This window comes from Anabrus simplex, chromosome 1 (genome assembly GCF_040414725.1).
Source record: "Anabrus simplex isolate iqAnaSimp1 chromosome 1, ASM4041472v1, whole genome shotgun sequence".
NCBI classification, from domain to species: domain Eukaryota; kingdom Metazoa; phylum Arthropoda; class Insecta; order Orthoptera; family Tettigoniidae; genus Anabrus; species Anabrus simplex.
This window is the reverse complement of record NC_090265.1, coordinates 164,830,790-164,846,856: the sequence shown is the minus strand read 5'-3', so window position 1 is coordinate 164,846,856 and position 16,067 is coordinate 164,830,790. Positions and strand designations below refer to the sequence as shown.

Below are 16,067 nucleotides of genomic sequence, written 5' to 3'. Positions count from 1 at the left end.
AAAATTGCTGACTGGTTTGACAAAATGAACTGTTCCAATTTGTTAGTATTCATTTCGTGGATAATGTTTATGACTGGAAGAAGACCCTTGAAAATATGGAATGACTAGCTGAATATGGAGATGAACGTGACCAGGAAAACCAGTTCATTAATGATGTTGATGATGATGATTATGTATAACAGGGCGTCATTCTGCTCTTTAAATCTTTGTATGTGTTTCCTTTCAATTATAAGTGAAATTCTGTTATACATTCAATCTCCACCATTACTGTACATTTTATTTCTAAATAACCATTCCACATGATAACAACTTTTTATGCATATATTTTGGAAGAGTCTTCGAAAATAATTACTTGACATAATAATGCGTACAAAATTTCTTGGTGAGTGACTTATTTTGTAATTAAATTCAGGACTACTCTAACAGTTGCCAAATATGCACCTTTGTCTTGACTGGCTGAAGTAAAAACCAAAGTAGCAAGAATAATGTCTCTTTTGCAGCGAGTCTGTGCAGATGTAGTATCTATGGCAATTAAAAGGATCTGCAAATATTCCTGGTCTAGTGCAGCCATTGACGATTGGAGGAACTGCCGTAGTAACTGGTGGCTCTGGATCAGGGGATGCAGTACACCCAGTGCCCGTAACGTACGTTTGTCCGTGCGGACATTCGTAGATGAATGGTTCTATTTCTCCATTACTGCCCGGGGTACATATGTAGAACATCATTGGGTCACTAGCGAGAGGCCCATTCTGCCCCACATACGAACATCGTGGCACAACTCCCTCTGTACACACCTTATCAGTCGTAAGGTACTTACAAGTTGTTGTGACAGGGTCATATGCCCACCCACTTTCACATCGTCCGTCTAGGATAGACCCATACTCTGGAATGCTGTTAGGGTAATGCATGCATACATGATACTGTGTGCAGTCATACGGGTCTGGGAAATAACCTTGTTGGGTGCAATGGAAGGTGCTAGCTCGAGTTTGTCGACAGTACTGCGGAGTTTCAGAACAGCCTCCAAGCTTGGCATTGCAGTACTGACCCTTTGAAGTGTCACATCTCACTGCTTCTACTTGTTGGTAGCCACTAGAGCTACCAGAGCAGCGGTACAGGACACTGCAGTCAGCGCTGCAAGTGAAACCGTTTGACTCGCACGTTGTATTGGAACTGGACGACACACATCCAACCTGAAACATAGTATACATATATGCACAGATTAATTAATGGCCTGTAGTAACGCATGTCCCTTGTAATAGAGAATTTTGTTGAAGAGTTCTGACAAGAACATAATAAGAACACCGAAAATTTTTTTAAATTTGGTTTTGTGGTTTAACAGCGCCCTAACACATGAAGGGGCTGAAAAGGCTTAGGACTGGAAAAGAAAACAGATGTGGTCTTAAGGCCTCAGCATTTGCCTGGTGTAAAAATAGGAAACAATCTGCAAACTTTTTTTTTTTTTTTTGCTAGTTGCTTTACGTCGCGCCGACACAGATAGGTCTTATGGCGACGATGGGACAGGGAAGGGCTGGGAGTGGGAAGGAAGCGGCCGTGGCCTTAATTAAGGTACAGCCCCAGCATTTTCCTGGTGTGAAAATTGGAAACCACGGAAAACCATTTTCAGGGCTGCCGACAGTGGGGTTCGAACCTACTATCTCCCGAATACTGGATACTGGCCGCACTTAGGCGACTGCAGCTATCGAGCTCGGTAATCTGCAAACTATCTTCAGGTCTGTCAACGATGAGATTCAAGCCACCTTGGTCATGAAGTTAGGGTCACGTAGGTGCATTCGTGCATTCGGGAGATGGTAAGTTCAAATCCCACCGTCCACAGCCCTGAAGAGGGTTTTTCGTTGTGAAAGGTGAACTCGTGTCTTCATCCCGAGGTGGTGCAGCTCTTTTCAGGCACACCCCCACTGGAGGTAAGCTGCATGTACCAATCCAACCACATACCAGCCCTCCCGCCATTCTGAAATTTCTGGCAGTACAGGGAATCGAACCCGAACCCTCGAGGATGGCAGCTAATAATACTAACCGTTGCGCTACGGGGGTGGACGTTTTTCGTGGTTTCCCATTTTCACACAAGTGCAAATCTGGGGTTCTGCCTTAATTAAGGCCACGGTCACTACCTTCCCAATCCAAGCCCTCTTCCATCCTTGCATTACAGAAAACTTTTGATGTGCTAGTGGAGCTTTAAATCACTAGCAAAAATCGAACTCGTCATCTCCCGAATGCAAACCCACAGATACATGGCTCGATCCGCGTCGTCAACTCGCTCTGATGTAATAGTAATAATAATAAAATAATAATAATTTTAACGTTCTTTCCCTACTAATAAAAGAATTTCTTATTCCATTCTGCTAATGTAATTCTTTATGGTTATAAATAGAAGTCGAAGTGTTGGGATGTGCAAGATTAGATAGGAAAGTTAAAAGAATCATGAATTAATTAGTTACATCTACTGATGACGCCCTAAATCTGAAATTTGCCACATGGGAACCTGATATCTTGTAGGTCAGTAAAAGTCGAACATTCTCAAAACTTTCAGTGAGACCTAGGGGTTTGAAATTGGGGCTCAGAGGTAAAAAAGTGGATGTAACCAAATGTTTGCTTATTTCTACACAGTAGAAAACTACTTTCCGAAGTGATTACCTACAGTTTCGAGATATTAAGAATAGAGAGGCAGGTTGAATAAAAGTGTGGCACTGTATAAAAGTAGTTGTAGAACTGATAAAAGAGCATGATTTAACGTGGCATTTCCAGACACCCTAGATACTTAAAACTCGGGATCAGTGAAACTGACACACCAAGATAAATGGAAAAATCAAAATCCCGAAAACCTCCGAGAAGGCCGAGCGGGTTCGAAATTGGGACTCAGTAGCAAAACAATATAACTAAGGCATCTTTCCACATAATGGGATTTGTTTTCATGTGATTCTGAACTAAACAAGTGTATTGGCTCTCATAATAAGGCAAATGTTAAGTAATTATATACAGAATAAGTAATGTAACTGCTGTATATATATTACTGAATATATTTGGGCCCTTCTCTTGGCGGTCATAACGGTTAAAGCTTCAAGTCTTCAATGTCTGACTGATAGGTTAGCCGATTCATGTCCCACTGGTGGAAGAAAGTCACCTTTAGAATGTTAGCAGACACGGTAGGACAGCTGATGTTATGCAGTTAGCAGAAGCCTCATTTCGATACCAAAACCTTTCCGCATTGATCTTATCCTGTCTCTACGATAAACACTCTTCACTGTTCATATGACTCTGTTGATGGTGATTTGTCCGTCGGATGGAAGTGTTAAACTTAATCAAACCTCTTGGTATTACTCCGTCAGCGTAGGCAATGCGCGTCACCATCATCATCATCATCATCATCATCATCATAATGCAACACAAGGCGAGACCGAGACTGCGATAGTATGAGAGCAGTAATACTGGATCACACCACAACTACATTCAACACAGGAGGTATAAAAATTATTCAGCAGATAGTGCAGATTAGGGATGTGGCAGAGCAGATCCATTCGAATGGCTTTGTCAATACAAACTACGACGCCTCACCAGGACTCATAACATCGCTATTGGGGTCTAGAGGACTAAAAACATGTGGCATGAGCCCATCAGACAAGATTAAAGACTGTTTCGGGTTAATGGCATGATGAAGTGGAGCGGCAACGATAACAATAATTGCATTGAAAATAATTACCTCGGCAATTCATTACTTTGAGATATACTGTGATCCAAAGGATTCAGAGACATATATTTTTAACTTTTAAGATTCCAAAATTATTCAGTGCACCTATAACCCTTTGTGTTGCATTCTTTTTCAATAGCTGATGTATTACAAGGTCTCTTTGTGACAAACCATGCCTTATCTGTAAGTTTACCTACGCAAGGAAAAAGAAACATTCTTCTTTACCCAGAACTTGGTGAGCTGTATTGCTTTCGACGTATTCAGAGATAATATCAGTTGCGCACTACATAACGATTGACGCGATAATGAAAGCTGTAGGAAATTAACAAGAAAAAGAATCAAATTAAGAAATTTACCGAAATTTACCACATTACTCAGCAACAAATGTTACAAGGGAATGTCAAGGAGAGAGTGGGACCTGGACATCAAAGAATTTCCTGACGAGGAAATTTACATCAAGGGTTCGATTCCTTATCAGTCAATTTACCGAGAGAATCTGCTGATCATTTGGACTAGACTGATAGCCAACGCCCACTAAGAATATTTCGCTCTAAGAAGAAAGTACATTCCTTAGCTGACATAACTCAGAATAAAAGCGAATTGCTTCAGAGGACAGTAAATTATGCCTAAAGTCACTAGACGTGATTTTTAGAGGAGGAGAAGGCTGGGGGGACGGTGATAGTCGAGTGCCATTGTTACGAAAGAAGTCGTAGTTCAAATCCTGGGCAATGAATGTGGGACTTTTTTGAATGGTCTCATTCTTGTGGTTCAGATTCCGCGTAAAATTGGAGAACCCATAAATATTGTCGCTTCACCGGTAAAACGTTGTATCTCACAATACTCTTCCTATCCATTATTCTCCTTAAGATTGGTCACTCCTCCCAGCCACATATGGATACGCAGTCCATCAGAACAATGTCCGTTGTGTTCGTTTTCCTATGTGGACGATTAAACGAAAATGAACCTTACATGCATTGTACACTAGGAGTGCGTAAATACGTAATGCAAACGTACATTCCTACAGTACGGTGTTGTAAGGTTCATTTTCCTTTACACATGGGCATAGGAAAATGAACACAACAAAATTTGTTCTGATGGACTGCATATCCATACGTGGCTGGGAGGCGTGACCAGTCTTAAGGAGAATAATTGATAGGAAGAGCTTTGTGGAATACAACCTTTAACCGGTCGAGCGACGATATGATCAGTATATGAACAGTCACGTAAAACTACGATTTTACTTACTTTGTTTATTACTTCCTTTGTCTATTTTAAATGTCATACAAAAGACAAGATCAGCGGTAAGAGTTATATACTTCTAGATTGCAGAGACAACTATTAATTTGATATTTGAAGTACGTCGTGAGCGTCATGAGAATGTTACCAGTAGACGGAAAACGGATGAAAGGATTCGTGGAAAAGAATGCTGCACAGAAGTAGGTCTTTATCCTCCAAGTAGGCTTTTACGTTTGAAACTGCTCAAAAGCTGCACTTAATTCATTTCCAGGAAAGCTAAACAAAAATGAGTATTTCCGCATTTCTTTATTTCCCTTTAAGTCAATTCCTTCCTTGCCACTCTGGATTTTGCCCTTCTTCTTTAAGCTTACACGATAACATCTTCAAAGAATTACACGTTTCCACTAGAGAGAATTATTGTTGCAATTACGCAAAAATTAACCCATCGACAGTGGTCATGACAACTAGTTCAAGTATTTTTCTTATCTCAGGCAGTTGTTCTTGACATCAGCTCATTGATATCATGAATATGGAGATAAGTGAAGCACCTATAGTATGATATCCGTTGTCCTCTGTAACCCTGATAACATTTAATTCATAAAATGTATATTGTATTACATCATGTGATTGATAACGCGACTCGAGTCTTTGACTCATAACAACAACGTTCCTATTTCCTTCACTGACCCCAAGATTGCGAGTACAGCCCCGCAAGGAGTAATCTGTTCTCGAAAGACGGAAAAAGGTCATTGGCTGTCGGGAAGTAAAAGCCTTTTGAAAACAGGTTTGGCGTATTCCCCACGAAAATTAATTTAAACTTAGCCATTCCTTAAGTGTTTGAGTTACTCTGCCATCAGGTAGAGCAAATTCTTTTTCATGTTCATCACCATCATCATCGTCGACGTCGTCGTAGTCGTCGTCGTCGTTATCCCAATGCTTTCCTGGAGGTACAGAGTCAATTCTTCGGATCCCTTGAAGTTCGATAACATGCATCTTCAGGGTGCTGTCTAAAGATTTGCAAAACCCTTTCCAATAGTGTCCTTCGACCTCTGCTTTGGCCGTCCACGTGGTCGCTGGCCTTCGATTTTCTGGTGGTAAGTGGTTTTGGCAACTATGTTGGGTACAGGCCCCAAGACATCGAAGGCTAAGAACGAACTTTAAAAAAATCATATTTGAGATTTTGCCATCAATGTATACGTTATTTTGACCTTTACAACTTCAAAAAATGTAGTGTATTTATACCAGGAAGCACTTCTAACGGTTTTCAATGTTCTGATTTCAGCCCCTTTGCTTAATTCGAAAGGATCATTTTGAGTTGTAACTCTTTTACAGATTATAATAAATGATGTAAGTACTATGTATACACGAATTTTTATAAAAGTATGTAACAAGTGTATTTTTGACAGACAATGATGTAAACTGCCAAAATTTTAAACTCTTCTCCTGAAAAATCGTGGATCTTTTTAATTTTAACCCTTTTGTTCTCGGCCATAGAGATATCAGAACCAGAAAAGCCAGCTTTCTCTCATCTTTTCCTTAATTGGTCTGTCTGTCTGTTAGGTCATCAGCCCAGAGGCTGGTTTGGATCCTCAAATAGCACCACCAAAGGTTATGCGGTTATAAGGAAACCCCAAAAACCAATGGCAGAACCAAAATGAGGCATACTAGGCAAGATGAGGCGTGAGGTAGTTTGCAATTGCTTTCCTCACTAGGTCAGAAAGTACTATGGCAGCACGACTGACCCTATGAGCAACACCTTTCATAACACTCAGATGCACTAGTCATTCTCTGGATGTCATTACTCAGCACCACCCATACCCCAGCAGCTTCCATATTGTCACAGCCATGGATGTTGACTGGGACTTCGGTGGAAGCTACACTTTACTCTGGCCTGTGCCAAGAGATGGATGCAAAAGTACTGTATCCATCAAGAAATGACAGCAGGCAGCTTTAATTGGTAACACACTAAATTACTTCTGAATGATGGCATTGGTTACTTAGTCACGAAGAGAAATACTCGGTATTAACTGGAACATTTGCATCTACATGGAATGCAAACGGCTCTCAGCATCCGCCGTTTCTGCCCAAAATGACCTTGTAGATCATCGATTTGAGGCGAACTGGCATTTGTCTCTCACTGAGTATACCGCTGAATTATGCCAGGGCATTCAGACTACATTAATTCCTGCTAACACGTCAACAGTGATGCTACCAGGTCACTAAGGAGATGATATCCAAGATATTGGTAAATGTCTACGTCTTCCAAGTGTTGACCAACGATCTGAAGGATTTCAGGAATCGTAACAGTCTCCTAATATATATTTTTTTCATATGGAGTCCGAAGTGGTCATTCCAAGAGTGGACTTGCCTCCGCAGTTTATCTCTTGTAGTAGCAGCAAGCATGACGTCATCAGTCTAAAGCAGGGCCTCTCAGGGTGCATGCGCGTGGTGCATGCACTGTGCACGGTACAAAAGACGACTTGGCTTGGTTGACCAGAGTGCAGACCCTCCACTCCTCGATTTGGAGCAATAGCGCTTACTCTCTCTTTCCTCACGCTTGTCTCCCTCTGCCCCACTTGCGCTGTAGCGCTCCAAATCCGGGCTGAGTTGAGCCGAGTATAGCCGAGCTTAGCCGAGTAGCCCAGAGACGAAGCGTTGATCCGAGCGGCATCGATGCACAGTGCACGGAGCTCTTGCGCCTCGATCTGCACGCGTGAGATATTGGGCGTTTGAGAGGCCCTGGTCTAAAGCATGGCCCAGGACACTTTCAGCTGTAAGTCCAAGACGATCGTGTCCATAGCCACAATGAACAGAACTGGTGCCAGTGCTGGGCCTTGATGCAGTCCAACCCTCGATGGGGAACTGTTGGAAAAGCCAGTCGAGCAGGAGATAAGTGTTGGATGCGCTCATGAACGGTCCGCTTTGAAGGTTTTCTGTCTTTTTCGTTGAGATTAATTAGCATGCAGCGGAACTGATATTTTTTCTGCGTGAGCGATTCAGTTAGTGGAATAAGTATCATGTGTTTGGTGATCGTAGAAGTAACCAAGATTAGTGATTTTTTTTTAATTTTACATAGAGTAGTTGTGTTGGTGTTTGGTTCGTTAGGTTCTGTATGTAGGTTACGAATGCTAGATTTTCTTTGTTTTGATACTAGGTTGGGGGAGATAGGAAATAATATTTATTTTTTGTTTAAATATCTGTAGTTCTGTTGGTAGAATACTTATAAATACAGTTTATTATATGGAGCTGTATCTTCCGCAGTTTTTAAATTCTTTTAGGCTTAAGTATTAGACGCGGTGTTTGATACAGCACTTAAATATCCTTTGCACCTATCACGAAGGTAATCATTTCATTAAATAATTCAATAAACATGAAAATTTTGTTTAAAAGGAGTTCGAGAGAATGTACGGTATTTCACTGGCAAGTAAGTGATTCTTGCATACTTAGCGATTATTGCTGCTCTTTTGAATGCAAATATTTTGTTTCTGACATACGGTCGAGTTAATATCCCTCTTCCTATATTCCGATATTTGTGCTTCAAGAAGTCTCTGGCGTAGTTTCGGGAGAAGTCATTGAGTAACAATTTCAGGCATCTTATTTTGTACTTTCGATCTATCAGCATTTAAGGGTGGGCGATTCAGGTTCGAGTGTCGAGGCCGGCCACATTATAAGATTTTATCATCTTAAAATCACGATAGATGCAAAATCATTTGTAAGTTTCAAATAATGATTTTAATAATATTAATTTCGGATCCCTGGTTGAATGATTAGCGGGCTCTTCGGTTCGCAGGGTCCTGGCCACGATTCCAGGTCGCGCTGAGTATTTTGTCCTCTCTGGGTAAGTTTTATGTTTCGGGAACTGATTTTTAGAATCTGTCTTAATACACACCTCTTCATAATTTATGAACAACACACCGTACTAAAGACCACTAGAGAGGCGCATAATAGTGAATACTTCCCTCCACGTAGTGTCGGCATCGTCGGGATGGGCATCAAACTATAAAACTTAACCAGACCACAATTAATACCAACCCCAAGTTGTCGAGAAATGCCATGGAATGATAATAAGAAGAAAATCAAGCAACTGCAGGAATCAGGTATGCAACTAGTGGTCAGGAGAAGAAAAACGAAGTAAATAAACAGATATATGAAAGAAAGGAAACAAAACGGAAAATGAGCAAACGAATATAACATGAAAGGAAGAAAGGAAATTTTATTTTTCATAATGTGTTTAATATGTCTTTCTTTCCTATACCTACACATTGTGAATATAAACAAATAAGTTCCACGGCCGTGCCTTTACTTGAGTACTGTACAGTATTGAGAGTAACTGCAACACAACTGTTTAACATAAATGTAAAATTTCAGGAACCTCTTCCTTTCCGGGGACACTTTGACAACTAAATTATAGTAACATGTCATCCTCCTGTGTTCGCTAAATAATTGTGTATATAACTTTGATTCTGGCTTACAGCAGATTTTTAAATCAAAGTAGATATAGTCTTTGAGTAAGCAAGTATCAAGACGTAGCACTTACGAAGACTGAGATCAAAGGACGGGTATGACAAAGTTAATCGACGGTTCTAATAAAAGTATATTTAATAAATTACTGTATCGTAAGACCAGTGAAAAATTCAACACAGAATATCATTGAAGGAAGGTAGTGCATCACAATTCTGACCATATATTGGTTAATGTGGAAAATGTTATTCCTACACACAACCACACCCTCTGATTAAGTTCTGGTTCCCCAAGTAGAACTTAGCAAAGTATGTATAACATTAATCATCATGATCCGTTTTGACCAGGGTAGCTTTACACACTCATTTGTTTCGCATTAAACTTGTTAACTCACAGTTCTGTACAAGTGACTGCAACGTTGGAGAATCATGCCATTTTTTCTTTCAATGTACGAAATTTCAACCGTACAGCACTCTGACATGTAGTGGCTAGTGTGATTAGCTGCCAGCGCCCCGGAAGCCAGGGTTCGATTCCCGGCTTTGCCACGAAAATTGAAAAGTTGTACGAGTACTAGAACGGCATCCACTCAGCCTCGGGAAGTCAACTGAGTAGAGAGGTTGCGATTCCCGCCTCAGCCATCCTCGAAGTGGTTTTCCGAGATGGTACCTGACTTATGGCATGGCCGCTTCCTTCCCACTTCATTGCCTATCCCTTCCCATCATCCCATCCCCCACAACGCCCCTGTTAAGCATAGCAGATGAGGCCGCCTACGCGAGGTACTGGACCTTCTACGCAGTTATAGCCCTGCCTAAGTGCCTAAGCTCCAGAACACAGTATTTGAGGCGGTGGAGATGGAATCCCTCGCTGAATCCGAGGGAATAACCAACCCTGTACGGCAAACATTAAATAATAGAAATAAAAATAACCGAGAAGCCTTAATCAAGAATTTAACAGAATTACTGGGATATGGTCGCTATTAACAACAAAATGAAACGCAGTATACTCTGCCATCCAAAATGATTTCAAAAATACGAATCTCTGACGGTGAAAACCAAAAGGAACTTCTTCCTACCTACACTGACTGACAGAGCAAATGCAACACCAAGAAGGAGTGGTCAGAACTTTATGCCAATTGCAGGGTAGACGGACGTCACTGAGGTATGCTCATGATGTGAAATGCGCCGCTGTGCTGCGCACGTAGCGAACGATAAATGGGACACGGCGTTGGCGAATGGCCCACTTCGTACCGTGATTTCTCAGCCGACAGTCATTGTAGAACGTGTTGTCGTGTGCCACAGGACACGTGCATAGCTAAGAATGCCAGGCCGCCGTCAACGGAGGCATTTCCAGCAGACAGACGACTTTACGAGGGGTATGGTGATCGGGCTGAGAAGGGCAGGTTGGTCGCTTCGTCAAATCGCAGCCGATACCCATAGGGATGTGTCCACGGTGCAGCGCCTGTGGCGAAGATGGTTGGCGCAGGGACATGTGGCACGTGCGAGGGGTCCAGGCGCAGCCCGAGTGACGTCAGCACGCGAGGATCGGCGCATCCGCCGCCAAGCGGTGGCAGCCCCGCACGCCACGTCAACCGCCATTCTTCAGCATGTGCAAGACACCCTGGCTGTTCCAATATCGACCAGAACAATTTCCCGTCGATTGGTTGAAGGAGGCCTGCACTCCCGGCGTCCGCTCAGAAGACTACCATTGACTCCACAGCATAGACGTGCACGCCTGGCATGGTGCCGGGCTAGAGCGACTTGGATGAGGGAATGGCGGAACGTCGTGTTCTCCGATGAGTCCCGCTTCTGTTCTGTCAGTGATAGTCACCGCAGACGAGTGTGGCGTCGGCGTGGAGAAAGGTCAAATCCGGCAGTAACTGTGGAGAGCCCTACCGCTAGACAACGCGGCATCATGGTTTGGGGCGCTATTGCGTATGATTCCACGTCACCTCTAGTGCGTATTCAAGGCACGTTAAATGCCCACCGCTACGTGCAGCATGTGCTGCGGCCGGTGGCACTCCCGTACCTTCAGGGGCTGCCCAATGCTCTGTTTCAGCAGGATAATGCCCGCCCACACACTGCTCGCATCTCCCAACAGGCTCTACGAGGTGTACAGATGCTTCCGTGGCCAGCGTACTCTCCGGATCTCTCACCAATCGAACACGTGTGGGATCTCATTGGACGCCGTTTGCAAACTCTGCCCCAGCCTCGTACGGACGACCAACTGTGGCAAATGGTTGACAGAGAATGGAGAACCATCCCTCAGGACACCATCCGCACTCTTATTGACTCTGTACCTCGACGTGTTTCTGCGTGCATCGCCGCTCGCGGTGGTCCTACATCCTACTGAGTCGATGCCGTGCGCATTGTGTAACCTGCGTATCGGTTTGAAATAAACATCAATTATTCATCCGTGCCGTCCCGGTTTTTTCCCCAACTTTCATCCCTTTCGAACCACTCTTCCTTGGTGTTGCATTGTCACTGTCAGTCAGTGTATTACTTAAATTAATTATCAAAGGAGTACAATCAATTCATGGAAGTGACGATAATGTTATAAAAATAATATTCATCCAATGTGTAACTTTTGTCATATCCTGTACTTGTGAAATCAGCTGTATGGTCCGCAAAACCCAAGGTACTACAGCCTTGATAGACCTTGGCCTGCCAAGCAACTGCTGCTCAGACCTAAGGCCTGCAGATTACGAGGCGATGCGTAATCGACGCGATGAATCCCCTCGGTCGTTGTTCTAGGCTTCCTAGACCGGCGCCTCTATCTTACTTTTATCATCAGACAACGCCGAGCATCGAACGTGAGACCTCTGGATGAGAGGGAGGCTCAAGCAAGTATAGTGTTCAAATCTAATAACTAGATAATAAGAGACAAATAACAAAAACAAAAAAGGCTTTCTCTTAAGGTGAGATTTCTTAGGCCTAATATTAATTTCCTCGCCCACCTCACGGCTCTGATCGTTAAGGTGTCAGTCTATACGGACTGACATGGTGGTTGGCCGGCGGGGTAGGAAATATGGTGATATACAATTTCTAATCACTAGATTGCGTGCCAAAAGCCTAGATTCAGTTCTAAACCTCTCTGCAGTGTTCGTACAGTGTGAAGGCATATGACGCTATTGTTTTTGATTCGTCAATCGGATGGTGATGTGAAGTCTTGGGCAAACCTCTTGCTTTTATTCCGAAACGAATATGCTATTTGCCGACATCGTGTTTCGCGCTCTCTCTACCTCAATATCATCATAATCATCATCATCAGACACGCAGACGCGGAGGTTTCCCATCGGAGTCGTATTGAAAGACCTGCACCAGGCGAGCCGAACGCTCCCGGCCATACGCTAAACAGTAACTATTTTCCTCATCTGCTCGCAATTCTGACGAGAAGTCCTGTGTACGTGGCACAAGGGGTGCGGAGGATAAGCATCGCTGCCGTGCATGCGCCAATCTCAGGTCTCAAAGCCTGACAATAAACATCGGTTCCGTCCGTGATGATTCTTGTGAACTAAGGTGTTCCTGTGAAGTTTCAATTTGGTAGTGCAATTGCGATTTAGTTACACATCTACTGCAAGTACACAAGAACCCCGTTTATACGGCCCTCATTAATCCGGATCTCCGGTTTATCCGGATCGAAAATAACAAAAATTTATTTTTAATTGTACAGTATTTTTACGGGGTCAATCCTTCTTTTCTGCCAAGGATAGTTGAGGACAGCAATTGGAAGTAAGTCGGCCGTGGTCTATCAAAGGTACCATCCCCGCATTCGCCTGGAATTGAGACTGGGAAACCGCGGACTCTTCTGAGTTCCTTGACACATTTGCACCCATTCCCGGATGCTCGGACGTAGATGTGAACGACGTAAATGACTGGTTGAAAAACGACTGTAATTCAGGCTATGGCATAATGACAGATGAATAAATTATTGCCTCTTATTCCTCGGCAGGTAATGACGAGAATGATGGTGAATTCGAAAACGAAACCGGCGCTCCATCAGAAGAAACGACTCATGGATTTGTAACAATGCAGCTGGACAAACTGATGGCCTATTTAGAATCCCAGACTGAAACCACACCGGCAGAACTGATGTTAGTAAAAGATCTTCGTGATTGTGCTGCGCGCAAACGCTATACAAGTGTAAAATAGAAAAAAGTTCACACATTATTTTAGTGCATAAAACAGAGTCGTAAATGTAAGAAAAGTGTTCTTATATTTTTTGTGCAAGGTATTACTGTACAACTTATGTTAATATATTATATAACATGTACTGTATTTGTTTTTTAGTTCTTCCGGATTATCCGGATTTTCGATAATCCGGATCAGTTCCGGCCCCACTTAATCCGGATAAACGAGGTTCTTGTGGACTGCATAATGAACAGTTTAATAATGAACACACATCTCTTTCAGAGAGCTCGCACTGTTTATCACGGCTAATGTTTGTACCTTACTTGTCTATCTATTACTCATGCCGTACCTACAAGCTGCCGCGACTTCTCGTGAAACGTAGATAGTATTTAAAGGTCGTGAGTAAAATTAGGAGAAAACTAGCATTGTAAGGATTTATTTTAAACTTATCAGCATAGTTCCCGTATCTTCGTTTCACCATTACGGATATGACATTTGGTCTAACTTACCATTAATCAATAAGTAACACTGTCAAAAATTCAGTGGCCGACCTGATCGACATTCTGTTGTGCATTTAACATTATTTGCTCATATTATTGTTATCGTGAAACCAAAATGAATTCATAAGTCCAAAATGAAAACTTATAACCACATTTCCTACACAGGTAGAAATTAGTAGGCTATGTATTGGACCATCGGGTGTTCGCCTGGAGTTTGGGAGAAGAATCAAAGCTAGGATTGACGAGATTGGAACCTTCGCCCATTTCACTTCTCAGTTGCATTTTAGAGTCTGAAATCACCAGCCTAAATTCCTGATAGAGTCTACTATAGAACCCATGCTAGCCGGGCAGAACTCTATTACGATAAATTATAAAACGCAGTGACTTAACTCTTTCTGATATACTCACCACTAGCACAAGAAGAAACACGGTGGTAGATGATGATGTCTTCATCTTAATGGTTTGAAGAACTGACAATGATCAACAAGATGCTATCTTAATATGAGAGATATAATGGGAAGATAACTGTGGTTTTGCAACTAACCTTTGATATTGTAATCTGCCCAATGATGATGTTGATGTCCTGTAGAGGCTGTGATAATGTGGGAAAGTGGATGTGGAACGTGGCGAGTAACACTGATTAACGAACTCCATATTGACCAAGAATAGAATCATTCAACTTTTTATTTCTTGCCTTAACGTCACGAATGATTGTGCAACCTTCCCCAAGATGGAAAGACGACCCATGATTTTAACCAAGGTAGAGTGCCATGAAACCAGACACAATTGTACAGGTTAATGAGATGATCATAGAGTTAGTAAATAATACACTAGAGGTAGCAAAGGCGCCACCATCTGCTAGAGAATCATTGTATCCTGTGGAGCATGATGAAATCTCACCTGTTTTGGCAAAAAGCTCGCTCCGCTGTGCTCATCAATGTAAGTAGGGGACTTTTAAAACTGTGTGGATATTGATATTGCTTAAAATTCTTACATGTAAACATTCTCAGAGACTACAGTATACTTGCGAAGTTTCTGTTCAATAGAAAGAGAGCCCAAAAAGAAGAAATACAGGTCAGATGCTCGATAAGAGAAGTCGGTGTTCAATTGCTATTAAGTAAACAAAATCAATTTACTCTTCATGTTATGTCGTCTAACAACATCCTTTTAGAATGGGGATACGTATATTTCGGTATCTTTTGTATAAATGTAATAAATAGACAGGACTTGGGCGTAATTCTGCTCAACGACCGAAAATATTCTCTCTCGTACGAAGCGAATGAGCGAGTCTTTAGGCCCCAAAGCGTTGGCGAGATGTTGAAGCAAGTAGACAAAATATAGTCTTCGCCGGTTAAGGCGCTGGTTTCCTAAGCCCAACTTGGCAGTTTCGATCCTAGCTCAGTCCGGTGATATATTGAACCCATGACCTTTGTGCCCTAAGAACATTATGCATAATGTAACAAAATAATTAAAAGTTGGATTCTTGATAGCATGGATTTGACACGTGACGAGGGGGTGATTACCTTCGGTCCCACGCTCTGGGGTACGTGACGTCAACCACACGTGTCGACGGCGGAAGAATCTCAAGTAATTTTTATGAACTATTTCAAAGCGCGTGTACACGGCGTGACCACGCCAAGTCAAAAAAATATAGTGCCTATCAAAGGAGGTCAATCATCTCACAAATCAAACCCGTAAAATTTTTAAATGTCCATGAACACTACCGTCAGAAATGTAGCAAGCATGTAGTCACTTTCAAAACTCTTGAAATTACAGTTTAGGTAAGTCAGAAAATTTAGAGAAATTTTCTTGGCGGCAAAGGGAGAGATCCGAAGAGAGGGGGTAACTGCTATAAATATGAAGGGACGCCATGACGAAGCTTCCTTCTCCGGCATTTGTGATACAAAGCGGACGAAAATTGTTGAGCTGCTCTGCGAAATCAAACCAACGAAAGTAGACTGAGTTCGACTGCGGATTTTAGCCAGTGTGGCTAAGTCTTGACTCCATGGGGAGATAGTTTTCTTGAGAGAAATAAGTGTA

General features: G+C 42.4%; 1 protein-coding gene across 1 annotated transcript; it reads right to left on the bottom strand.

Moving 5' to 3' along the window:
• Positions 1 to 250: 250 nt before the first annotated feature.
• Positions 251 to 14,571, bottom strand: LOC136863447 (uncharacterized). The gene is made up of 2 exons (XM_067139857.2): positions 14,436 to 14,571; positions 251 to 1,190 (listed from the first exon to the last, which is right to left on the bottom strand). Exons 1-2 carry the CDS (start codon positions 14,478 to 14,480, stop codon positions 420 to 422), a joined length of 816 nt encoding a protein of 271 aa, XP_066995958.2. The 5' UTR covers positions 14,481 to 14,571; the 3' UTR covers positions 251 to 419.
• Between the last annotated feature and the right edge of the window lie 1,496 nt (positions 14,572 to 16,067).